The sequence below is a fragment of the Otolemur garnettii genome, unplaced genomic scaffold (assembly GCF_000181295.1).
Source record: "Otolemur garnettii isolate 467f Iridium unplaced genomic scaffold, OtoGar3 scaffold00145, whole genome shotgun sequence".
In the NCBI taxonomy this organism is placed as follows: domain Eukaryota; kingdom Metazoa; phylum Chordata; class Mammalia; order Primates; family Galagidae; genus Otolemur; species Otolemur garnettii.
In genome coordinates, this window is record NW_003852540.1 from 1,756,493 (window position 1) to 1,782,927 (window position 26,435).

Consider the following 26,435-nt stretch of genomic DNA (forward strand, 5'->3'; position numbering starts at 1 on the left):
AAAAAAAAAAAACATGAACAGAATCATGCATACTTTTCCAGTGAAGCTGTAACTTCTCTGCCCTTCTTAGGTTGGTATATAAACTTTTACTTCTGACTGTTCAGTGAGGTACTCAATACAGAATGCTCTCACCAACATGTGTTTAAGCCTTGTCTTTTCCCCTGTTGATCTATTGTCACTTTTGGCCAGTGAGGTGGCTCACACCAGTAATCCTAGCATTCTGGGAGGCCAAGGCAGGTGCACTGCCTGAGCTCAGGAGTTCAAGACCAGACTGTGCAAGAGCGAGACCCTGTTTCTTAAAAAAAAAAAAAAAAAGGGCGGTGCTTGTGGCTCAAGGAATATGGCGCCAGCCCCATATAACGGAGGTGGTGGGTTCAAACCCAGCCCCAGTCAAAAAAATGCAACCCCCCCAAAAGATAAATAAAACAAAATTTATAACAGATGTTCATAGCAGTATTATTTATAATAGACAAAAGTGTCTTTCAACCCATAAATACAATAGATAAGATGTTGTATATCTATATAGTGGAGTATTATTCAGCCATAAAAAGGGATAAAATACTGATACACGCTGATACACCATGGATGAACCTTGAAAACATTATGCTAAATTTGATGGAAGGCAGACACAAAAGCCCACGTGTGGGTTGTGCCTGTGGCTCAGGGAGTAGGGCACCAGCCCTATATACTGAGGGTGGTGGGTTCAAACCTGGCTCCAGCCAAACTGCAACAAAAAATAGCTGGGTGTTGTGGCAGGTGCCTGCAGTCCCAGCTACTTGGGAGGCTGAGGCAAGAGTATCACCTAAGCCCAAGAGCTGAAAGTTGCTGTGAGCTGTGATGCCACAGCACTCTACCAAGGGCAATAAAGTAAGACTCTGCCTCTTAAAAAAAAAAAAAGCCCACATGTATGATTGTTTATATGAAATGCCCAGAAAAGGCAAATCTATAGGAATGGAAAGTAGTGGATGCCAGGGATTAGAGGGAAGAGGGAATGGCAAATGATTGCTAACAGATATGGCATTTCTCTTTGGGGTGATGAAAATGTTCTGCAACTAGATAGTGGTAATGTTTCCACAAGCGTCTAGTGATATAATGACACTAAATTGTATACTTTATTTTTATTTATTTATTTTTTAGAGACAGTTTCACTTTGTCACCCTCAGTAGAGTGCTGCAGCCTCACAGCTCACAGCAACCTCCAACTCCCGGACTTAGGCAATTCTCTTACCTCAGCCTCCTGAGTAGCTAAGACTATAGGCGCCCACCACAATGCCTGGCTATTTTTTGTTGTTGTTGCAGTTTGGCTGGGGTCGGGTTCGAACCTACCACCCTTGGTATAGGGGGCTAGTGCCCTACCCACTGAGTCACCAGTGGTGCCCCAAATTATATACTTTAAAAGGACACGTTTTACTTATACCTGGGGGGCACCAGCCCCATATACCAGAGGTGCCGGGTTCAAACGCGGCCCCAGCCAAAATAAATAAATAAATAAATAAATATAAAAGGACAGATTTTATATTATCTGAATTACATCTAAATAATAAAATACTGATTGAATTAACCAGTAAATGAATGTACCTGCTCCCTTAACAGACTGTGTGGGTAGGGGAGAGTATGTTAAAACAGACATCTCTGATTCCTCATCACCTGACACAAGTTAGGACACATGGTAGTGGTGAACAAATGCTGAATGCAATACAGCACACTGCAAAAGTAAAAAAAACTTTTTTTCCCACACTTGTGCATGCAAGTACATGTGTGGCAGGTGCATCAGCATGGGCAGGACACTGCACCAAAGTGCCCAACTGGCAGGAACAAAAATTCTTCCTTTCAGTCCATTTCTGTGTATACCTGGGTAAGCCCCTTCCCCTCTTGGACTGTTTCCGGAGCCTGGCAAGACCATCTGGAATTAACTCCTTTTCTGTGAACGCTTCCATTTCTGAAGTTATCCCTGGAGAGAGGAAATGACTTGTACTGAAGTGCCAGAGGCAGCTCCCCAACTCCCTAAGATAATGACAAGTGGAAGAAAATGTTTATTTATTTAATATCAGTGCAGTCACTGGCCTCAGGTTTGGCTTGTATTGTTTTTCGTTTTTTTTTTTTTTTTTTTAATTTAAGAGGTGGTCAGTCTCTGGGGCTAGCAAGGAAACATCTCTAAAAGTACTATGCTGATGGTCTTAGTTCACCTCTCATCAGTACTTAGTTGGGAGGGCTTTAAACAAATCACATCCTTAGATACCTTCTGCTGTAAAATGGGGATAGTGGCATAACGTTAATTTAACAAATATTCTTTGAGGCCTAACATATGCACAGCTTTGTTCTGAGTACTGATGGAAGAGGTGACTGGACTCCTTACCCATGCTCTAACCTCATCTTTTTTCAGAAAGGCAGACTGGTACATCTGTACTAGAAGCAAAAACGACTCAAACCAATTGTACTATTTTTTAGAGGTGAAGAGGGAAGAAATGTTTCTTTGGATTGGGGCACACTGAAGAGATGGTTGTAATTACCAGGGAAACTGTGAGGGCGGGGACAGGGTCTCATTCATTTCTGTGGCCTAAGTAATCCAGAGGAGTCCGGTATGCCGGGCTTCTGATGGTGGTAAATGGGTAACTAACAAAATACAGCAGACATATTTCTCCAAGATAGCTTATGCAGAGCTGTGGGGAACGCCAAGGGGAGTAGAGGTAGATAACAGTTGGTCACAGTTCCCACTGAAGCCAGCGAGAACAGAAAGCTGGCGCAGCTGACTCCAGCTTGCGTTGCTAGTCTAATGAACGCAGGTTAGGGGAGAAAACAGATGAATAATGAATGAAAGAACGAACGAACGAACGAAACACAAGTCGCTACCGGTCCACGCCAGCAAAAGAGAAGGCGAGAGCAGCCTTGTTAGTACCTGCGAAGCCGCTATAGTGGGCCCCGGGCTCGTAATGCCTCCGGCCGGAGGACACATCGTAAACTCGACCAAGCAACGCCAAGTAAAGGCCCGGGTCTCCTGGGCCGCCACGATAACGGGCCAGATCCTCAGGTACAAAAAGGCGAGAGCCGGCGTGGGGGCTCCACCAGCCCATCAGCCATGCTGCGATAGCCGCTGCTGCCGCTACAGCCAGGCCCAGCAAGACCCCACCGCCGCCAGGCCGCAGCATCGCCACGGTCCCGCCACACTTCTGAAGTTGCCGCTTCTCTGTCCACAACTAAGATGGCTAAGACGCCGACCGTGACGTCACCAGCGAGTCTATTTCTTTCTTGCTTTCTCTGTCTTTGGCGAAAAACTGACTTTCGGACTCCGACTCTTTCTCTTATTTTTCCAGCATACCTTGTGAACACGAGCGAATACCAACAGAGCAGAGAAGCAGCAAAAACCTCTCGCCCCCAACAAAGATGGCGGAAAAGGAGGCAGCGGGATGACGTAGCTGCTACGGCAGACGCGCCCTCTCGGAAATCGGAGTCTTACCCCTTGAAGCAGCTGTCGTGAATTGGGAGAGTCCATTTGACGGCGCCTTTCCGACAGCAGTCATCGCTTGACGGCCAGGAAGCCGCAGGCGCCGCCGTCCTCTCCTCCCGGTCCCTGCCAGCCGGGTACTGTCGGAGGTTGACAGGTTGAGGCGGGGAGCCGGCGGCGGCGGCGGCGGCGGGAAAGCCGGGCGCCCAAGACGGAGACCCCATGGGGAACGCAACAAGTCACAGCAGTGAAGACGAAGGGGCAGCCGCCGGGGGCGAGGGCTGGGGCCCGAACCAGGACTGGGCCGCGGACTCGGGCACGACCCCCAGCCCGGGCCTCGCGGCCCCGGCACTACCACCCGCCGCGGCGCTGCTGGAACCCGCCAGACTGCGAGAGGCTGCTGCTGCGTTGCGGCCCACACCACCCTGTGAGTCGCTGGTGTCGAGGCACCACGGCGCACTGTTGCGCTGGCTGGAAGAGCGGCTGGGCCGCGGCGAAGAGTCCGTCACCCTGGAGCAGTTCCGGGAGCTGCTGGAGGCTCGCGGCGCCGGCTGCTCTGGCGAGCAGTTCGAAGAGGTCAGGGCTGGCTGGCGTCTGCGGGGGCGGGTCAGGGCGGTCGCCCCCAAGGGCGTGAAGAGGTGAACGATTGCTTTGGAGAGACAAGGCAGGAACCCGTAGGGGCGGCAGGTTCTTGGGAGCGTGGGATTGCCGGACCCATATGGGGCGCCTTCAGCCTGTTTGCTGGAGTTTGCTACATCTCTTTTCTAACCTATATAACAGTGTGGGTGTTACAGCGTGGGAAAGCCCAGACTAGGCTGTCCTTTCTCTGAAGAGTTGCACAAGCCCAGATATATCTCATTTTGCTGTAGTGCAGACATTTATGTGCGGTGGACTGACGCTAGATCAGCGTCTCTCTGGAACTTCCTCATCAGGCTGCAGAGTAGTTTCAGAGAAAGGAGATGTAAGGATCAAGGGAGTGGCAGTGAAAACCATTCCGTTTTATTGCCCTGTGAAGGTTTTTGCAGAGCACCTTCTCTGTGCGGTAGCCTAATGTAGTAGGACAGTAACGTATATTGGGAAGCCGTTCTTATGCAAAAACTAGCTTTTCCAAAATTCCCGTTTGTGTTTAGGTCCTTAAAGAACAAGTACTAGGTTTCCTGTGAATATTTCTAATTAAACACTTTTCCGTAATTACCAGCATCACCTCTACCAAGTCATTAACAGAGCAAATTGATTTGGCAATGAAGTATTTTCCTTGGAAGGGATCTTAGGAATTGTCTGTACTAAACACTTTCATTGAGAGTAAAGAAGACTGATCCAGGTTCATCCAGTCAAACATTCAGATCACTTGATTTTCTTATTTATTTATTTGTTTTTAGAGACAGAGTCTCACTTTGTTGCCCTTGGTAGAGGGCTGTGGCATCACAGCTCACAGCAACCTCCAGCTCTTAGGCTTAGCCAATTCTCTTGCCTCAGCCTCCCAAGTAGCTGGGACTACAGGCGCCCACCACAACACCCGGCTATTTTTTGTTGTTACAGTTTGGCCAGGCAGGTTCAAACCCACCACCCTCAGTATATGGGGCTGGTGCCCCACTCACTGAGCCACAGGCGCCCCCCAATTTTTCTTTTAGACATTTAACTACCTCCTTTCTGGAATCCTGTTCTTTAGCTCCACAATGTTAGGACAAAAAGTGCTTGACTTCTGAAACTGAGTTTGCCAAGTAGAATCTTCAGTGTCAGTGAAGAGTGAGCAGACAAAGCAGTAAAGCAGTTACTATTTTTTTTTTTTTTTTGAGACAGTCTCATTTTGTCACCCTTGATAGAGTGTGTTGGCATCATAGCTCCCAGCTACCTCAAACTCTTGGGCTCAAGTGATCCTCTTGCCTCAGCCTTCTGAGTAGCTGGGACTGCAGGTGCCCACCACAATGCCTGCCTATTTTTAGAGACCAGGTCTTGCTGTTGCTCAGGCAGTCTACCTGCCTTGGCCTCCCAGAATGCTAGGATTACAGGTTTGAGCCATGGTGCCCAACCTTGTTTCTTTCCTTTCCTTTCTTTTCTTTTCTTTTCTTTTCTTTTTTTTTTGAGGCAGAGTCTCATTCTGTTGTCCTGGGTAGAGTGCAGGTGCATCAAGGTAGCTCACTACAACCTAAAACTCCTGGCCTCAAGTGATCCTCCTGTCTCAGCCTCCCTAGTAGCTGGGACTACAGGTGCCACCCATGACACCCAGCTAGTTTTTCTAATTTTAGTAGAGACTGATTTCACTCTTCTTGGGTAGGTCTTGAACTCCTGAGCTCAGGGGATCCTGCCGCCTTAGCCTCCCAGAGTGCTAGGATTATAGGCATGGCCAGGCCAGCAGGAAGTACTTACAGTGTCCCTAAAAGATTCTTTTCACTTTACAACAAGAAGCTTTTAAAATATTTTGAGAAGTTGGGCATGGCACCTCACACCTATAATCCTAGCATTCTGGGAGGCTGAGGCAGACAGACTGTCTGAGCTCACAGGTTCAAGACCAGCCTGAGCAAGAGCGAGACCCTGTCTCTAAAACTAGCCAGGCATTGTGACCGGCTCCTGTAGTCCCAGTTACTCGGGAGGCTGAGGCAAGAGAATCGCTTGAGGCCAAGAATTAGAGGTTGCTGTGAGCTATGATGCCAGGGTACTCTCCTGAGTGCAAGAAAGTGAGACTCTGTCTCAAGAAGAAAAAAAATAAAATATTTTTTGTTTTTGCAGTTTTTGGCTGGGGCTGGGCTTGAACCCGCCACTTTCAGCATATGGAGTCAGCGCCCTACTCCTTTGAGCCACAGGTGCTGCTCGAAAAATAAAATATTTTAAGAATGTTTTCCCATACATGGTAAGAATTAAAAAAATGTACTTTGTAAATTTCTTATCTTTTTCTTTAAAAAATACCATTGCAGCATCTCAGTCCTTAAAAGTATTGGTCAGGCCAGGCGCAGTGGCTCACACCTGTAATCCCAGCACTTGGGAGGCTGAGGCAGGTGGATTGCCTGAGCTCACAGGTTCAAAACCAGCCTGAGCCAGCGTGAGACCACGTCTCTAAAAAAAAAAAAAATAACTGGACATCGTGGTGGGTGCTTGTACTCCCAGCTACTTGGGAGACTGAGACAAGAGAATCACCTGAGCCCAAGAGTTGGAGGTTACTGAGAACTATGATGCCACGGTATTCTAACTAGGGTGACAAAGTAAGATGCTGTTTCAAAAAAAAAAAATTATCACATTGCTGGCAAAGGAGGAAAAGTGGGGGACTTCTCATCCCAAAGTACTATGTTTTCTGTACTTAAGTTAAAAAGTGGAAGTTTTATTTTTGAGACAAGGTCCCACTATGTCACTCTCGGTAGAGTGCTGTGGTGTCACAGCTCACAACAACCTCAAACTCTTGGGCTTAGGCGATTCTCTTGTCTCAGCCTCCCAAGTAGCTGGGAGTACAGGTGCCTGCCACAACACTTGGCCTATTTGTTGTTGTTGTAGTTGTCATTTGGCAGACCAGGGCCGGGTTTGAACCCACCAGCCCCAGTGTATGTATCTGAGCTACAGGCACTGAGCCAAAATGCAAAGGTTTTAAAGTGAGGGCCCTCACTTCTAGGCTAGTGTCATTTAACTGCTGTTAATGATTTTAATCATCCCATCTCTGCTGAAAACAAAGCCATGACCTCTGCCTAATCCATCACCACCTTCACCTAGTCCATCTCCTGGGATGCAGAGATAAAAGATAGACCACCACGGAAGACAGGGATGTAAGTGTCAGTTTCTTTCTTTCTTTTTTTTTTTTTTTTGAGACAGAGCCTCAAGCTGTCCCCCTGGGTAGAGTGCCAGTGGCATCAAAGCTCACAGCAACCTCCAACTCCTGGGCTCAAGCGAGTCTCCTGCCTCAGCCTCCCAAGTAGCTGGGACCACAGGCGCCCACCACAACGCCCGGCCATTTTTTGGTTACAGCCATCATTGTTGTTTGGCGGGCCTGGGCTGGATTCGAACCTGCCACCTTAGGTGTATGTGGCTGGCGCCTTAGCCACTTGAGCCACAGGCTCTGAGCTGGTGTCAGTTTCTAAAAAAGAGTGAGGCAAGTTTTCTTTTTTTTGGAGACAGAATCTCACTCTGCCCAGACTAGAGTGCCATGGCCTCAGCCTAGCTCACAGCAACCTCAGACTCCTAGGTTTAAGTGATCCTTCTGCCTCTGCCCCCCAGGTAGCTGGGGCTACAGGCTCCAGCCACAAGCCTGGCTAATTTTTCTGTTTTTTGTAGAAATGGAGTCTTCCCCAGGCTGATCTTAAGCTCCTGAGTTCAGGGGATCCTCCTGCTTGGGCCTTCCAGAGTGCTAGGATTACAAGGATGAGCTTACCTTACCTGGCCAGAGTAGAAGTTTTAAAGAGAGAGAAAACAATCTGTTCCGGTTTTTCAGGTTATCTCTCTGTTACATATTCCCCACTGTCAATTTTACACTTTTGTGTCTGTGGAAGGAGGGGTGGTGTAGATTTGTGTTACTTCCTGTTGAGTCAGGGCAATGTTTTAGATGCAAGGTTTATACTTACATATCATGATAAAATGGTAGTGTTTTTTTTTTTTTTTTTTTTTGAGACAGAGTTTTACTTTGTTGCCCTCGGTAGAGTGTTGTGGTGTCACAGCTGACAGCAACCTCCAGCTCTTGATTTTAGGCGATTCTCTTGCCTCAACCTCTCAAGTAGCTGGGACTACAAGCACCCACCACAATGCCCAGGTATTTTTTTGTTGCAGTTTGGCTGGGGCTGGGTTCAGAACCTGTCACCCTCAGTGTATGGGACTGGTGCCCTATTCACTGAGCCACAGGTGCCACCCAAAATGGTAGTGTTTTTACAACAACAGATAACCAGGCAAAAGATCTCAAGCAATGACTGTAATAGGACTGACAAGGAGAAATGGACTATTGCCTTGTCTACAACGTCTGATATAGGACTGGGTTAGAAAAGATATGTGGGACCTCCGATCGCAGAGCTGTTGGTTGCACCTTGTAGATGATTCAAGAGAAAGTCTCTACTTTTTTGTTGTTTGTTCATTTGTTTTGAGACAGAGTCTCACTGTGTCACCTATGGTAAAGTGCTCTGGTGTCATAGCTCACAGCTACCTCAGACTTTTGGGCTCAAGTGATTCTCTTGCCTCAGCCTCCCTAGTAGCTGGGACTACAGGCGTCTGCCACAATGCCCAGATATTTTTAGAGGTGGGATCTTGCTGTAGATCAGGCTGGTCTTGAACTTGTGAGCTCAGGCGTTTCACCTGTCTCAGCCTCCCAGTGCTGGGATTACAAGTGCAAGCCACTGTGCCTGGCCAAAGTCTCCACTTTTTAAAATTCCAAGAGTACATATGATACTTTCTTTCTAGTACCTACAAGTATTATAAGAATATGAAGCAATATTAGAAAGAGCTGTGTAGATTTTTTCAAGGAGTTGGCATATTTCAGATTTGTTCAAAGGCAATTGGAGAGAAATGGTATTTACACTGTAAGAGTGTCTGACAGGAATTGAACTTTAGGTGGAGTTTGTAGGAATCCCTTAAGGTGTGGTCCAGAAATCACTCATGGGCTGTGGCATTATTCATGTTCATTCAGCAAATATTTATTGGGTATATACTGAGTGCCAGTCACTTGGATGACAGTAGACAAAGCAGATACTTGCTCATAAGGAGTATGTAGTGTGGTAAAAGAAAGATATTAACCCAGTAGTTACAGGTGTGGTGAGTGTAACCCAAGGGAAAGGGTAAAGAATAAATAGGGACTCAAGACCTACCTGAGAAAGTAACATTTCAGCTCAGATTTGAAGGGTGAAAGCAGACAAGGAGCAGGATATGGCAACAGTGTTTCAGAGAGAAGGAATTGTATCCAGAGACGTCCAAACTCCTGAAAATGAGTAATCTGAAAGTATAGTATTTAGGTTTAGGCAACACTGCTTCAAGGGACAGAAAAACCAACCTATTAGTGGTTTAAACAAACAAACAAATCTGCTTTCTTATGAAAGAGGCCAGGTAGGCAGCCCAGGGTTGATATGGCAATTTTCCAATCATCAGGGACCTTGCTTCCATTTTGTGTCCTCATCCTTCACAGGCACCTTCTACTTGTTGATTCCTCTTACCGTCACTTGCCACATTCCAACAAGCAGGAAGGTGAACAGGAAAGGAGAGGGCATGTTCCTTCCATAGGGCATATCTTCTGTCCCATTGGCCCAAATTTAGTCACTTAGCCACACTTAGCTGCAGGAGAGGCAGGGAAAAATCCCTATTTCATGGCCATATATTCAGTTAAAAATCAGGATTTAATTACAGAAGAAGAGTGTAAATATTGGGTTGTATTTAGCAGTCTTTGACTCACATGGCTAGATCAGAGAATGATGTGAGGCTTTGTCAAGGTTTAAAATCTGATTATGATAATCTCGCAGTGGTTGCCCTGTTTGTAAGTAAGGAATAATTGTATTAGGGCTTTCCAAAGAAAATAAGTATTAGCCATAGATTTGATTGTTTTATTATTTATTTATTTATTTGAGACAGTCTCACTAGTTCACCCTTGGTAGAGTGCTGTGGTATCACAGCTCACAGCAACCTCAAATTCTTGGGCTCAAGCTGTTCTCTTGCCTTAAGCCTCCCAAGTAGCTGGGACTATAGGTGCTCGCCATAATGCCCAGCAATTTTTTGTTGCAGTTGTCATTGTTGGTTAGCTGGCCCAGGCTGGCGTATGTGGCTGGCGCCATAACCACTGTGCTATGGGTGCTGAGCCTGTTTTATTTTTTATTTATTTAATTTATTATTGTTTGTTTATTTTTTTAGAGACCGAGTCTCAGTCTTGCTCAGGCTGGTCTCGAATTCATGAGCCCACGCAATCCACCTGCCTTGGCTTCCCAGAGTGCTAGGATTATAGGCATGAGTGACCTTGTCTGGCCAATGGATTTGCTTCTGTGCTTTAAAAACAAGTCTGCCCTTAGACATGAATGACTTTTTTTTTTTTTTGAGACACTGTCTCACTTTGTTGCCCTTGGTAGAGTGCTGTGGCCATCATAGCTCACAGCAGCTTCAAACTCTTAGGCTCAAGGGATTCTCTTGCCTCAGCCTCCCAAGTAGCTGGGACTACAGGAGCCCACCACAACCCCAGCTATTTTTAGAGACAAGGTCTTGCTCTACCTCAAGCTGGTCTCGAACCTGTGAGTTCAGGTGATCCACCTGCCTTGGCCTCCCAGAGTGCTAGGATTACAGGCATAAGCCACCACGCCTGACCTTTGAGTAAGTATTTATACATACTTCCTGTGTATACTTGCATGGTTAATTTTACATCCAAGCTTCTGAAAATGTATTGTGATATTTTCATGCAAGTTGAAGGTTTTTTTGTCTTTATAGTAGCAACTAAAATGGTAAGTTATTTTTTGTTGGTTTTTTTTGTAGAGACAGAGTCTCACTTTGTTGCCCTTGGTAGAGTGCCGTGGCATCACACAGCTCACAGCAACCTCCAACTTCTGGGCTTAAGCGATTCTCTAGCCTCAGCCTCCTGAGTAGCTGGGATTACAGGCACCCGCCACAACACCTGGCTATTTTTTGGTTGCAGTTCGGCCAGGGCCGGGTTTGAACCTGCCACCCTTGGTACATGGGGCTGGTGCCCTACTCACTGAGCCACAGGTGCTGCCAAACGATAAGTTATTTCCCTTCATTTTCATAAGAGTGAGCATGATCAGGTGGGGCCTGTATCTCAGTGGGTAGGGTGTGGGCCCCATGTACTGAGGATGGCAGGTTCAAACCTGGCCTTGGCCGAACTGCAACAAAAAAATAGCCGGACGTTGTGCCGGTGGCCTATAGTCCCAGCTACTTGGGAGAGTGAGGCAAGAGAATCACCTGAGCCCAAGAGTTGGAGGTTGCTATGAGCTGTGTGATGCCATGGCACTCTACCAAGGGTGATAAAGTGAGACTCTGTCTCTACAAAAAAACAAAAAGAGTGAGCATGAACGAGCTCGTTACGTGTTTGTTCTTTAGCCTCCTAATGTGCATTGCCCTCCATATCCACCCAGCTGTCTTGTTTTTGTAATCCTGTGACCTTAGCTGCTTGAAGAGGTGTTATAAAGAAGTTCTTGGAGTTGGACCATGGACCAAAGTCTGAAACATTATCATTTTATAGTACAACACACCTTTTCTCATGGTAGGTGTGGTCCATGGAGCAGGACTCTCGTTTGCTGACTGGGAGCAATATTTAATTGACTCTTATGTGGGAGAGAAATAGAGTTAGAATTAAGCTTCTATTTGATATCAGAGATTAGATATTTATGCTTAAATATGGTATGCTTCTATAATAATGTTGTAGACTCTAGGGCAGAAAAAAGTGCTGAGCCCAGGATGATAGCAGATGATTTTAAGGTAAGATATAACATGAATAGGTCTTATTTTATTCATTTGCCATTTTGGCTTTGGTACCTACTTCATGAAATTCATGGGATTATAAGCTCTGAGGGAAGGACCCTTTTGATTCTTTATTCCTTGTCTTAGTATGGTCCTGGGTCACTGCCAGTGTTCACTGTTTCCCCCGTAGTGCTCTCAGTGTGATTTAGCAGATTCAGTAAGGTACAGTCCTCACCCTTCAACCTTGTATTTCATATTCAGTCTGTAAGCTTTTAATAATAAGCTATTTCTTGACATTAGTGGAAATAGTTCAATATAGTTTTAGTGAAAACTTTAAAAGGTTCTCAGTCCCTATTGGTTGTTTCCAAAATTTGGAGAAAAACCCAGATGTTCACGTTGGTATTATTATGTCAGAAGTTATTAATCAACTAATTTATAATGGCTTTAAGCCCAAGAACATCTATGTGCAAATAGATGTCATTTTCTGTCCTTTTAAGATACAGAATGTGAGAGGTGTGACACATGATTGTGAGCGCACACCATAAAATCACAGCAGACTATAAGCATTACTTATCCTCAGCTTACAGCTGTTAACTCCCCTCTGCCTTTAGGGACCAAATACATGTTCCTCTGAATGTGGTGGAGCCCACAGACCAACCTCTCTCACACTCTTACTCCATCTACCTCTGCCCCCTGCATAGTCCCTGTGCTAGCCTTGACCTGTGTGGGGACCTTGCTTCTCTCAGGTCTTTAAGATTCCCATCACCTGGTCAGCACTAATCTTTCTCGTGGGGTGATTCAGATGGCTTCTCCATCATGATATTTTCAGCTTACACCTGAGGCCCCTGCACCTGTTCTGCACCAGTCATTTGGCACACAGAGCAGACTGTATAGTCTTGTTCTGTGGGTAGCTTGTGAGGCCCACCAGCCATCTGCCTATACCATTACCTCATAGAGGATGCCTTTGGTGCGTGATGGCACTTGAGAATGATGAGGCAGTGCAAAAGAGAAAGATCCTGGGTATTGGCGCCTGTAGCACAGTGGTTACAGCACCAGCCACATACACTGAAGTTGGTAGGTTCAAACCTGGCCTGGGCCAGCTAAACAGCAATGACAACTGCAACAACAAAAAAAAATAGCCAGGCATTGTGGCGGGCTCCTGTAGGCGAGAGACTGAGGCAAGAGAATCACTTGAGCCCAAGAGTTTGAGATTGCTGTGAGCTATGATGCAATGACATCATAGTGACAGCTTGAGACTCTGTCTCAAAAAAAAAAAAAGAGATCCTGGGAGAATTGGTGATTATTTTGGCCTTGTGTGCTTTGTTATGGGGGGAGATGATAGTATTTGCTTGTTTGGAGAAAGTCATGATCCAGGAAAACTAGGGAGGAAAAACCACAGCTCTGTTTAGCCTTTCTGTGATTTCTGAAATTCCACTTTGTCGTAAGACTGCCTTGCTTTAGAAGAAACTTTCACTGGCTCCCCATTTCTTTCAGAGTCATATCCAAATACTAGACTAACTTTTAGGTCCTTATACCTGTCCATCCTTGCTAGGTCATTTTACCATTCTCCATATGTATGGGAATTTTATTCTTTTCTCCCCCCTCCCCCACTTTAGCCCTTTACTCTGTCCTAAGCCCGCTCCCGTGTCTAGGACCACAGAGAAGCAGTTGATAGTAGCATGGAGTTTAAGAAAGGCTCCACCCAACCAAGGCTTGGGAGGCTGGGAGAATTTGCCTGGCAGAGGAAGAAAGCAGTATTCCAGCTGAAAAGCATAGCATGTGCGAATATTGAGGTGAGAAGATAGCGTGGCAAATTTTAGGAATGATACTTCTTGGCACTTGATTTAGAGTCTGAGCTGGCTGAGACCTTGGTAATTATTTCATGAAATCTATCTCCTTCCCTTTCTCCATAAAAGTATACCTTCTATAGCATTGTGGACAGATGTGTAGTTAGCCTGTTAATGGTATCAATGAGTTTGCTACTTTATGAGTCTGCCCATTCCACTATTCTTTAGATTAAGCTTGACAATTTGGCCTGGAGCCAACCTGTTTGTTGGCAAAAATTCTAGATCCACCATTCTCAAGCCACTTGGCCTTTATACGAGTACCTTTGGTTGCCTCACCTATAAAATGAGTATAATAATAGTATCTACCTTATATAATTGGTGCAAGGATTAATGAGTTAGTTCAACACCTAGCATAGTGACTGGCACTCACTAAGTGCTCAAAAAATGTTGTAATTAGCCGGGCATGGTGGCTTGTGCCTATAATCCTAGCACTCTGGGAGGCTGAGGCAAGTGGATAGCTTGAGCTCACGAATTCGAGACCAGCCTGAGCAATGGTAAGACCCCGTCTCTACTAAAAATATAAAGAAAAACTGAGGCAGAAGAATTGCTTGACCCCAAGAGTTGGAGGTGGCTGTGAATTATGACACCATGGCACTCTATCCAGGTGATAGCTTGAGACTCTGTCTCAAAAATATAAAATAAATGTTGTAATTGGTGGTGATATTTTTCCCTATTGTTGTAGTTTAACTCTAGGACAGTTTAATCTCTGTGGGACAGCCCTTCAAATGGTTTATTTAGACAAGGAATGCGAGACAGTCTTACAGATAAATAAATTGAGGCCTGAAATGGCTAGGACCCACCTGGTCAACTAGTGGCAGAAATGAGATCAAGATCCAGATTGTTGGGTGGCGCCTGTGGCTCAATGGGTAGGACACCAGCCCCATATACCGGGGGTGGTGGTTTCAAACTGGGCCCCGGCCAAACTGCAAAAGGGAAACAGCCAGGTGTTGTGGTGGATGCCTGTAGTGTAGTCCCAGCTTCTGCGGAGGCTGAGGCAGGAGAATCGCCTGAGCCCAGAGTTGGAGGTTGCTGTGAGCTGTGTGATGCCACACACTCTACTGAGGGTGATAAAGTGAGACAATGTCTCTACAAAATAAAATAAAATAAAAAATAAAAATAAAAAGATCCAGATTGTTTTATTTCTGGCAGAGTATGTTTTTCTCAAGTTGAACTAGCACATAGCCTTCTTATTTATTTATTTATTTTGAGATGGAGTCTCAAGCTGTCACCCTGGGTAGAGTACTGTGTCATCATAGCTCACAGCAACCTCCAACTTGGGCTCAAGCGATCCTCTTGCCTCGGTTTTTCTATTTTTAGTAGAGATGGGGTCTTGATTTTAGTCAGGCTGGTCTCAAACTACTGAGCTCAAGAAGTCCACCCACCTTGGCCTCCCAAGTCCTGGGATTACAGGCGTGAGCTACTGCACCCGGCCCAGCCTTTTTATTTAAACCAATATGCTGCATTCTGCTGATCTAAGTTCTGATCTGTGATGATTTTGATACCCATTTTCATGTATGCAGTATGGTCTTGATCCCAGTGGTGGTTAAGGAGGTTAACCTGAGGGGGTTCAGCGCCTGTGGCTCACGTGGCTAAGGCACCAGCCACATACACCTAAGGTGGCAGGTTCGAATCCAGCCCAGGCCCGCCAAACAACAATGATGGCTGCAAGCAAAAAATAGCCAGGCGTTGTGGCAGGTGCCTGTAGTCCCAGCTGCTTGGGAGGCGAAGGCAGGAGACTCGCTTGAGCCCAGGAGTTGGAGGTTGCTGTGAGCTGTGATATCATAGTGCTCTACCCAGGGGGATAGCTTTAGGCTCTGTCTCAAAAAAAAAGAAATGAATGAGGGTCCAAGTCCTGTCTTGTGCTGCCCTCGGGCCAAGGACAATGAGCCTATGGTCAGCCAGCCTCCTTTTCTGTGTCTTGTCTGCAAGGTAGATCAATACAGCTTTCTAACTAGTTTGTAATAGCATTTCTATGCAGTTTTCTAGGCATTGTTTTGTTCATGATCCTTTGGATCTGTACAATAAGTTATGGGGAAGAAAGGTTGAGTGGAATGAAGATTTGAGACTTAGGGAGGCCAAGAATCTTGTCTAGGTTTCACAAAGTGTAAGTGGTAAATCTGGCATCATACTGTAAACCAGGTTTCCTCTCTAAGACTAGTATTGTTAAACTTTTTCCCTCCCACTCGATGTCTAACACAGGGTTTGCCTCAATAGTGAGCACGTGGATGGCAGGGCCCATAGTGCTATAGGAAGAGTTCTGAAACAGGGGAGGAAGAGGAAGAATATGGCAGATGAGGTTGCCATCTGCATGGAGATGGGTATCAGCTTCCTGGAAAGGGGCTATTGCTTTGTTTATAGAGAGGCAAAGGTAGGCCTAATCTATTTTATACTGTTGGTCAATATCTAGAGTATTGAGTTTTGGGCCCCATATTCCAAGGCAACTGACCCTTCAGTGGGTTGCCTTTTTAACAAATGAAACAGAATAGAATGGAATAGAAAATATCAGAGTACACTGTATCTTAAGAGAGAATTATTGCATTGTTAAATGAAACTTTTATATGTATGCTGAGTTATGATGCAAAATAATATTTCTTTTTCTCTGAGACAGAGTCTCACTTTGTTGCGTGGGCTAGAGTGCCATGACCTCAGCCTAACTCACAGCAACCTCAAATTCCTGGGCCCTAGCAATGCTTCTGCCTCAGCTGTAGCTGGGACTACAGGTGCATGCTGCCACACCTGGCTAATTTTTTTTATTTGTAGTAACTTTGGTCAGGTTAGTCTTGAACAGTACTAGGATTATAGGTGTGAGCTTCTTATGCCTTGGGCCTGCGAAATGTATTTCTTATAGTGGATCAGGTGATGAAATATGAGAAGCACTGTTCTGAATTTTATTAGCAAACTGGAAGGATTCCAAAGGGGACAACCAGGATGGGAATGAGACTAAGACAATACCAAATCCAGAACTGGTTGAAGGAACAGAGAAGGGTTTAAGGGAAACTCAGAGGACCTGATTGCTCTGTCAGTGATTTGCAGATTGTCCTAGGGCAAGAGGAGCAGATGTGTTCTGAATAGTTGCTGGAGTGGTAACTTCAGGGAGGCAGATTTCCATTATAGTGAAAAGAGTTACTGCTCTCAGAACTGTTCTGAGGAGATGATCACTGATGTGTGCAACAGACGGTGGCTGAATATTCACAGAAGCACTGGAGCGGAGTTCAGGTGCTTCAGATGCACAAATTGTGAGAGTTTTGTAGCTGCGTTCCAGTAAGAGAGCTCATATAGATCTGGGATGGTCAGTCCTCTCTACCATTAATACTCTCCAGTGACCTCATGGTGCCCTTACTGTAATGTCTGAGCTCCTCAGCCTGGTTCTCTCTATTCTGACTTCTATCCGTCTCTTCATCTCATGCCCCTACTTTCTTTCAAGCTGTATCAGGCAGGTTATAGTTCTTATACTCTGTTACGCTCTATGTTCACACTCTGTCTCTCCTACCTAGGATGGCCTCCCCCTCTCCATATGGTTTCATACTTCTCCTTACTCATTAAAGCTCAGTTCAAGGGTTATTTCTCTGAGCCATTTGTCCCTCTGCCTCCTGAGCTTCTCGTCTCTAGAGTATCTGTTGACTCATGGCATAGTGCTTAATAGTGTGGAGTATAGAATCACATAGACCCGGATTCATGTCTAAGCTCCACCACTTAACCGATACTATCCACACGGCTTCTGACAAAATACTTAACCTCACCTCACTAATAAAAAGGCAATAGCTACCTTTAGGGTTGTTGTGGAAAATACAAGTGGATCTGTGTGAAATGTTTAGACCTCTGCCTGGTGCTCAGTAAATATTAGCTATTATAATTTAAGCTGTTGCTTTTATTTATTTATTTGAGACGGTCTCACTATGTTGCTTGGGCCAGAGTGCAGTGGTGTCATCATAACTCACTGTAACCTCAAGCTCCCACATTCTAGAGATTCTCTTGCCATAGTCTCCAGAGCATCTGGGACTATAGGCACTTGCCACCAGGCTTGGCCAGCTTTACTTTTTTGTAGAGATGGAGTCTCGTTCTTGCTCAGGCTGGGCTTGAACTCTTGGCCTCAAACAGTCCTCCCACTTTGGCCTTCCCAAAGTGCTTGGATTACAGGTGTGAGCCACCGTGCCCACCCTGTTGCTTCTGTTATTATATGTAGCACACTTGTTTCGTTGCTGCTGTTGGTTTACAGGTCTGTTTTCTAGGCTGTGAGATTTTTGGAGGGCAAATGAATGTATGCCTTATTCATCTTTATATCCTCGGAGCTGAGCACAGGGTCAGGTATCTTCATAGTAGCCATTTGCCAGTTAGTGTTGAATAAATGCATGAGTGAACTGGCTTCTGTGATGTCCTGTGGAACAATCTAGATGGTAAGTATTAGACTGTTAAGCCTGGACATTTCTTTAAGGACAATTTCAGAGTGTTGGGAAATTACATATTTATTTGGTAAAGCTATTAGGATTTTTTTTTCTTAGCTAAAATGTGTGTTTGTCTTTTTATTAGAAAATGCCTTTTATCATATTCATTAACTATTGACAGATCAACAGAATCTGTTAAAAATAGCACAAATGTCACTACTTTTTTTTTTTTTTTTTTTTTTCAGTTTTGGCCAGGGCTGGGTTTGAACTCACCACCTCTGGTATATATAGAGTATATACCAGTATATATAGGGCTGGCACCCTACTCTCTTGAGCCATAGGCACCACCCAAATGTCACTGTTTTTATAGCCTGGTTAGACTTTTGGTTAACAATACAAGGCAGGCCAGGCGAGGTGGTTTATACTTGTAATCCTAGCACTCTCCGGGGCTGAGGCTGGTGGATTGCCTGAGCTCACAGGTTTGAGAAAAGCCAGAGCCAGAGCCAGACCCTGTCTCTAACAATAAACGTACATTTTGGTGGGTGCCTATAGTCCCAGCTACTTGGGAGACTGAGGCAAGGGGATCACTTGAGCCCAGGAGGTTGCTGTGAGCTGTGACATCACAGCAGTCTACCAAGGGCAACAAAGTGAGACATTGTCTCAAAAAAAAAAAAAAGAAAAGAAAAGAAAAGAAATAATACATGGCAGTATTTGAGAGAGTGAGTTTCTTCTAGAGTAGATTTGAGTTAACCTGGGTGGAATATGCTGAGAGCAAGTTTTATAGATGCAGGAAAATGATGGAATGAGGGAATTTTTGAGCACCGGGTCTTCAGACTACAAAGAACCCCAGGTGTTATCTGGTCAAAGGAGGGGGAATGCAGTTCTAGTGGAGAACATGAACTCTGGATTCAAATACTGTGTGACCTTAGGCAAGTTACCTGACCCTTCTGTACAACAAAATGAGGCAATTAACAGTAAGTGCTGTTATTGTTATGAGGAATAACTGATATTATACAAATAAATGTTTGCATTGTGCCTTGAATTTAGTGAGTGCATAAATATTATTCAGAGTTTCCTAATCCATGTGCCATTCCCAGATGAAGAGATTATAGCTATGCTAATCATTACCCTCACATCTTGAGTCATACAAATATGTTCTCAGTATGCTATAAAGTGATAAAGTTTGGAAGTAGCTGTCATCTGATACTGTAATAGTCAAGACTGTGAGGCCTCAGGGCAAAGGGAGACTGCTCTGTGTTACCTCCCTCTTTATCCAATGGCTCCACCTTTTATATTCAAGTTGAGCTTAATATTTAAAAATTCCCTTTCATTATTACAAAAGCAATATTTATAGATTACAAAATATTAAAAATACATATAAGAAAAAATAAGAAAATATAAAACATCACATTAGTGCTGTTAACACCTGTTTATTTCAGGTCTTTTTATGTATATATGAGTACATATACATACATGTATTTTTTAAACCAATGTGGGAAGTCCATATATGCTTTTTATTCAAACTAACATGAGATCATTCTCTAATATTTTGTAACCTACTATTTTAAGTTAAGGATTTCACTTTTCCATGTCAACTCATTTTTGTTTAATCTGATACTCAGTCCATATTTAGATTTATTAACTTATCCCAGAAATCTTTTATGATTGGTATCTTAGTACATTTATGTTGATATAAAGGAATATTGGAGGCTGAGTGATTGATAAAGAAAAGAGGCAAGTTTATAAAGAAAAGGGGTTCTGCAGGCTATACAAGAAGAAGGGTGCCAGTATCTGCTTCTGGTGAGGGCTTTAGGCTGCTTCCATTCACAGTAGAAGGGGAAAAGGGGGCAAAAGGGGCAAAGCTGGCATGTATGGAGAAGTGGCAGGCTCTTTACAATAACCAGCTCTCTTGAGAACTGAGTGAGAACCAAGCCTTTCATGAAGGATCTGCTCCAGTGACCCCCCAGATACCTCCCATTAGACTCCACCTCCAACACTGGGAATCAGATTTCAAATTTCACCCAAACTATAGCAATTGGTATGTCCAGAGTCTTTAAAATTTTATTTTGAGGGAACAAAGTATTATACTGCTCTAAAAAAAACTTTAAATTTTTCGGTGGCGCCTGTGGCTCAGTGGGAAGGGTGCTGGCCCCATATACCGAGGGTGACAAGTTCAAACCCAGCCCTGGCCAAACTGCAACACAAAAACAATAGCCAGGCATTCTGGCAGGCCCCTGTAGTCCCAGCTACTGAGGAGGCTAAGGCAAGAGAATCACCTAGGCCCAGGAGTTGGAGGTTACTGTGAGCTGTGACGCAATGGCACTCTACTGAGGGTGATAAAGTGAGACTCTGTCTCTAAAAAAAAAACCAAAACTTTATTCATAAAGTCCATCCCATGCTTCAAGTGGGCACTCTAAAATTTTGGGTTTTAGGGCAGGCATGGTGGCTCATGTCTATAATCCCAGTACTTTGGGAGGCTAAGGTGGGCAGACCTCTTGAGCTCATGAGTTCAAGACCAGCCTGAGCTAGTGCAAGACTCTGTCTCTAAAACTAGCAGGGCATTGTGGCGGGTGCCTGTAGTCCCAGTTACTCGGGAGACTGAGGCAAGAGAATCACTTGAGCCCAAGAATTAGAGGTTGCTATGAGCTATGATGCCAGGGCACTCTACTGGGAATAGGAGACAAAGTGAGACTCTGTCTCAAAAAAAAAAAAATAAATTTGAGGGTTTTATTTTTATCAGTTATACATACATGTAAGCATAGAGTCCACAAGACTTGAACAAAAAGCAGCAAGCCACTACTCTCCTACCCCAGTATCCGACTCCCTAAGAATACTTTACTTTTTTCCCTTTTTGAGACTGAGTTTCACTTTGTCACTCTCTGTAGGTGCTGTGACGTCACAGCTCACAGCAACCTCAAATTCCTAGGCTCAAGTGATTCTCTAGCCTCAGCCTCCCAAGTAGCTGGGACTACAGGCGCCTGCCTGGCTATTTTTTGTTGTTGTTGCAGTTGTCATTGTTTTAGCTGGCCCAGGCCATGTTCGAACCTGCCACTCTTGGTGTATGTGGCTGGCACCCTGTCTACTGAGTTATGGGTGCCACCCCAGTTCTGATGCTTAATCTGCTACATGGAAAGTATTTCTTTTCTCCCTGGAGGTAGGAACTTTTCTTTCCCCTCAGTGTTATGAAATATCACTGTGATGCAGTTTTATCCATTGTGTAGGGATTTAGTCCCTTCAGTCTCAAAACTCAAGTCCTGGGGCAGCGCCTATGGCTCAAAAAGGTAGGTGACTGACCCCGTATGCCAGAGGTGGTGGGTTCAAACCCAGCCCCAGCCATAAAACAAACAAACAAACAAACAACAACAACAACAACAAAAAAAAAAAAACTCAGGCCCTATAATTTGGGGTAATTATCTTGAAATATAACAGTTGTGATTTCTCCTTTTCTGTATTCCCTCATTCTGGAATTCATGTTACTTGGCTGTCCGGATTGGTCTCCTGATTTTCTCTTGAAGTTTTATCATTTTTCTTTTTGTACTACTTTTCTGGGCACATTAAACTTTATCTTCCAAACTCTCTATTGAGATTTTCATTTTTTGTGTGGTATTTTAATTTTCAAGAGATTTAAAAAATTTTCTAAGCATCTTGTTTTTAGAAGTAGTATCCTGTTCTTTTATGGTTACAATATGTCTGTGGGTCTCAACCTTTCTACTGCTGCAACCCTTTAATACAGTTCCTGTGGGTCTTTGAGAACCGCTGCAACATGTATATTTTTTTAATTAAATAATGATAATGGTGGTTGCACAACTGTGAATATACTAAGACTCACTGAATTGTACTATCTCAGTAACACTAGTGTTAAAAACATCTTTTAAGCCAGGTGCAATGGCTTATGCCTATAATCCTAGAACTTTGGGAGGCTGAGGCGGGACGATTACTTGAGCTCAGGGGTTTGAGATGAGCCTGAAAAACATGGTGAGACCCTGTCTCTATAAAAAATAGAAAAATTAGGCTGGCATGGTGTGTACCTGTAGTCCCACTTACTTGGAAAGCTGAGGCAAGACAATTACATGTGCCCAGGAGTTTGAAATTACACTGAGCTATCTTGACCATCGCACTCTAGCTGGGAAGAGAACAAGACCCTGTCTTAAAAAAAAAAGACTTTCCTCCAGTACTTATGGACCTGGGCTGTCCACTCTTTAAAGAATGGGGGACTAAAAAATCTGGGGTTTGGCTCAGCGCCTGTAGCTCAGTGAGTAGGGCACCAGCCACATATACCAGAGCTGGCAGAGTCAAACCCAGCCCAAGCCTGCTAAACAACAATGACAGCTGCAGCCAAAAAATAGCCAGGCAGTGTGACTGGCACCTGCAGTCCCATCTACTCAGGAGGCTGAGGCAAGAAAATCACTTAAGCCTAAGAGTTTGAGGTTGCTGTGAGCTGTGACACCACAGCACTCTACCAAGGGCAACATAGACTCTGTCTCAAAAAATAAATAAAAATAAAAACCTGGAGTTTCTATGTGTCTGGTTTGTCAGCTATTTAGATGAATTCGCTGGGCGTTTTCACTGGGAGGTCCATCTGTAGGTATATTCTCTTGGGTTTGTCAAATTCCCAGAGAAGACCCTTCACTCTCCTGCATAGAAGGGTATTATAGTACCTGCCAACATTCTAGGACCTCTTAGGGAAGGCTGAGTCTTATTTTACCAAATAAACATCAACCCCCCTATTTTCAGTGTGCTATTCTCACTTCCATCTGTGCTTGATATTTATTTCCTAGTCCACAGACTCACTGTACTACTCTATCTAGAGCAGCAGTTCTCAACCTGTGGGTCGTGACCCACAGGAACTGTAATAAAGGGTATGCAGCATTAGGATGGTTGAGGACCACTGCTCTAGAGAATCAATCCCCAGGCTTCTGCTGAGATTGGGAAGGGGAGTTTGCATTTTGTTTTGTTTTGTTTTGGCTGAGGCCAGGTTTGAACCTGCCACTTCCAGTATATGGGGCTGGTGTCCTACTCCTTGAGCCATAGGCACGGCCTAGTTTTGTTTTGTTTTTTTTCTGAGACAGAATCTTACTCTGTTGCCTAGGCTAGAGAGCCATGGCTTTAGCCTAGTTCACAGCACCCATAGCTCAGTGAGTACAGCACTGGCCACATACACCACATACACCCAGGCTGGTGGGTTCTAACCCTGCCCGGGCCACCTAAAACAATAGTAACTGCACCAAAAAAAGGCTGGGCATTGTGGCAGGCACCTATAATCCCAGCAACTTGGGAGGCTGAGACAAGAGAATCACTTAAGCCAAAGAGTTGGAGGTTGCTGTGAGCTGTGACACCATAGCACTCTACTGAGGGCAACATAATGAGACTGTCTCAAAAAAAAAAAAGAGAGAGAGATCCTCCTGCCTCAGCCTCCTGAGTAGCTGGGACTATAGGCACCTGCCACCATGACTGTTTAATTTTTCTATTTTTAGTAGAGACAGTGTCTCAACTCTTGCTCAGGCTGGTCTTGAACTCCTGAGCTCAAGCAGTCTTCCTGCCTTGGCTTCCCAAAGTACTAGGATTACAGGTATGAGCCACTGTACCTGGCTGAGTCTGCTTTTTTTCCCCCCGAGACAGAGTCTCATTCTACCCTTAGAGTGCAATGGCGTCACAGCTCACAGCAACCTCCAACTCGTGGGCATAAGCTATTCTCTTCCCTTAGCATCCCAAGTAGCTGGGACTATAGGTGCCCACCACAATGCCTGGCTATTTTGTTGTTATAGTTGTTGTTTGGCAGGCTGGGCTGGGTTTGACGCACCAGCTCCAGTGTATGTGGCTGGCACTCTAGCCACTGAGCTACAGGTGCCAAGCCTTAAAGGAAGGTTTTAAATATAATAAAATAGAGAGCTGTGCCTGTCAAAAGAGTAGGGTGCCAACCCCATGTACTGGAGGTGGTGGGTTCAAACCCAGCCCTGGCCAAAAAAAAAAAAAAAAAAAAAATATATATATATATATATATGTAGAGATAAGAACTCCTGGGTACCTCTTAGCCAGTTTGAACAATCCAATTTTATGATTTATTTATTATTTTTTTTATTTTTAGAGACAGAGTCTCACTTTGTTGCCCTCAGTAGAGTGCTATGGCGTCACAGCTCACAGCAACCTCCAGCTCTTGGGCTTTTGTTGTCTCAGCCTCCCAACTAGCTGGGACTGCAGGCACCCACAACAATGCTCGGCTATTTTTCTGTTGCAGTTTGGCTGGGGCCAGGCTTGAACCTGCCACCCTTGGTATATGAGGCCGTGCCCTACCCACTGATCCACAGGCACCACCCACAAGTCCAATTTTATATGATCTAAATCCCATCTGGTTTCTCATTCTCCCATTCAAATTATTTTGAAGTAAATCTTGACATCATTTCATCCATAAATATTTTATTATGTATCTCTATAAAAAAGAATTCTTTGGCTGATCATGTTACCTTACACGTGTAGTCCTAGCACTCTGGGAAGCTAGGCTGGAGGATTCACTGAGGCTAGGAATTTGAGGTTACAGTGAGCTATGATGATGCCAATGCACTGAAGCCGGGACAGCAGAGTAAGATCCTGTCTTTAAAAAAAAAGAAAAAGAAAAAGAAAAAAAACAACTCTAAAAAACACACAATATTGGTGTCACTATTTTCCCCTCAAAAACAAAACAAAAAATCCAGTGACTCCTTAAGATCAGCATTTATCCGGTCAGTTCTGACTGCTTTTTGAAACAGAATTTTCATCACTTACTTCTAATTTTAGCAGTGTCTATTGCTGCCAACTGCTAAGTCTTTTGGAGCCCCTCAGTATAAAGTATAAAACAACTTGCTTCTCAGCTTTGCCCACTCTCAGCTTAGGATTCCACTTTCTTGGGTCAACCAACTCAATTCTACTCATTCATCTTCTACCCAGCCTCCAGAATTTTATAGATGTTGCATGATCTCGCATTCTTGTCCTTTATAATACACACAGACACACACACACACACACAAAAAACAGATACTTTTTTGGTACAATTATAATGGCTTTATTCCACCTGGGTGCAGGTGGGTAAGATTTCTAACTGGGCCAGGAAGAAATCTACCCAAGGATACCCTTATAATACTGTCTTAGTGGGATTTAAGGAAGGAACAGAAGTAATTGCATTTGTTCAGTATAACTTGGAACCTCCATAGGGCTGGTTGTGTGGCTGTTGCTCTGAAGCCTTGAGGGATAGGGTGGGATTTCTTCCCAGAGCCTCCTAGCCAATCTTTACATCCCACTGACAACAAACAAGTCCATCTTTTTGGTGAACGTTTCCCTCTTCTATGAAATGACCTTAATTTTAACTGTTGTTTCACTCCTTCCCATTATAGGCTGTTAGATATTTAACCTTTTAACTGTGAACAACACCATTCAAACAAGATGTTAGTTTGGTGTGAATGCCTGTAAGCATGCTTCATTTCTGAGCATTCCAGTCGAAGGGTCCCCTCGGGGCACGGACTCTAGTCTTTACTTCCTATTGTTCTCTTCTCTGATCTCTTCTGTACTTTCCTTTTGGTGTGTAGCTTAAAGAAAAATCCCCCGTCAGCTTTCCTGATTAAGTCAAATCAGAGACAAATAAAATATCACCTCTCCTTTTGAACTGTATACCTTGATTAGTGTCGTCTTTGATCCTGTTAACTTTTTGGATAGTCTTGTCAGGTTGAACAGAGGCAAAAGAATGCTATGATCTTTCCCATATTGCTTCTGAGCTCTCTGTCCCTCATACTGAATTTATGCTCATGGTTTTGTACTTCCTCCTATGAAACACTATTCAGAGGTCTGTGGTAGAAATAGAGGGTTTTGTGTCAGTCATGAAAACTCATTGGACTATTTCCATATTTCATGGAGGAGAGAAATAAGGAAATGAAGCACTGGTCTTAGGGATGAAAGAGGCTTACTTGAAAAGGAGGCTAGATTTCTGAAGTATTTCTTAATGCGGGAGATTTGTTTGAGTGAGTGTATCAGCAAGAGGACAGAAGCCATTGATGAGGAAGGGCTTACAGTCTGGGGGTGGGGACAGTTGGAAAGAAGGGGAACACTGTTTGCCCTGCTCACATGCTTTCACTATCTTGTGCTTCACTCAAATGTTACTTAACCCATGGAGCAGCCTTTGAGTTTGGCAATATTTGCTCCATCTTTCAGATCAAGAAGCTGAGGCTTATCGAAACAAAGAAACTTAATGTAAGATCACACAACTGGTAGTGACACCAGGATTCAAACCAGATTCTATGTTGTACGAGGCCTTCAGATGCCCCAACATGGGCAAGGAGCAAGTTAGATTATGGTTAAAGTAACTTAAAACAGGCTATGGGCTCAGCGCCTATAGCTCAACCGGCTAAGGCGCCAGCCACATACACCTAAGGTGGCGAGTTTGAATCCCCAG

At 44.4% G+C, this 26,435-nt stretch overlaps 2 protein-coding genes across 3 annotated transcripts in view; one reads left to right on the plus strand and one right to left on the minus strand.

Moving 5' to 3' along the window:
* Window positions 1-3,364, minus strand: part of LOC100942544 (neuferricin) — a 31,265-nt gene extending 27,901 nt beyond the window's left edge. For both annotated transcript variants that reach the window (XM_012810940.2, XM_003799048.3), the window contains exon 1: window positions 2,896-3,364. In XM_012810940.2, coding sequence (XP_012666394.1) covers window positions 2,896-3,145 — 250 coding nt within the window. In that variant the 5' untranslated portion in view covers window positions 3,146-3,364. The remainder of the gene's footprint in view (window positions 1-2,895) is intronic.
* A 168-nt stretch (window positions 3,365-3,532) lies between these two features.
* The window catches only part of ZZEF1 (zinc finger ZZ-type and EF-hand domain containing 1), a 148,937-nt gene continuing 126,034 nt past the window's right edge, over window positions 3,533-26,435 (plus strand). Inside the window, exon 1 of the mRNA XM_012810946.2 lies at window positions 3,533-4,017. Within this exon, the coding sequence (XP_012666400.1) occupies window positions 3,664-4,017 (354 nt within the window). The 5' untranslated portion in view covers window positions 3,533-3,663. The remainder of the gene's footprint in view (window positions 4,018-26,435) is intronic.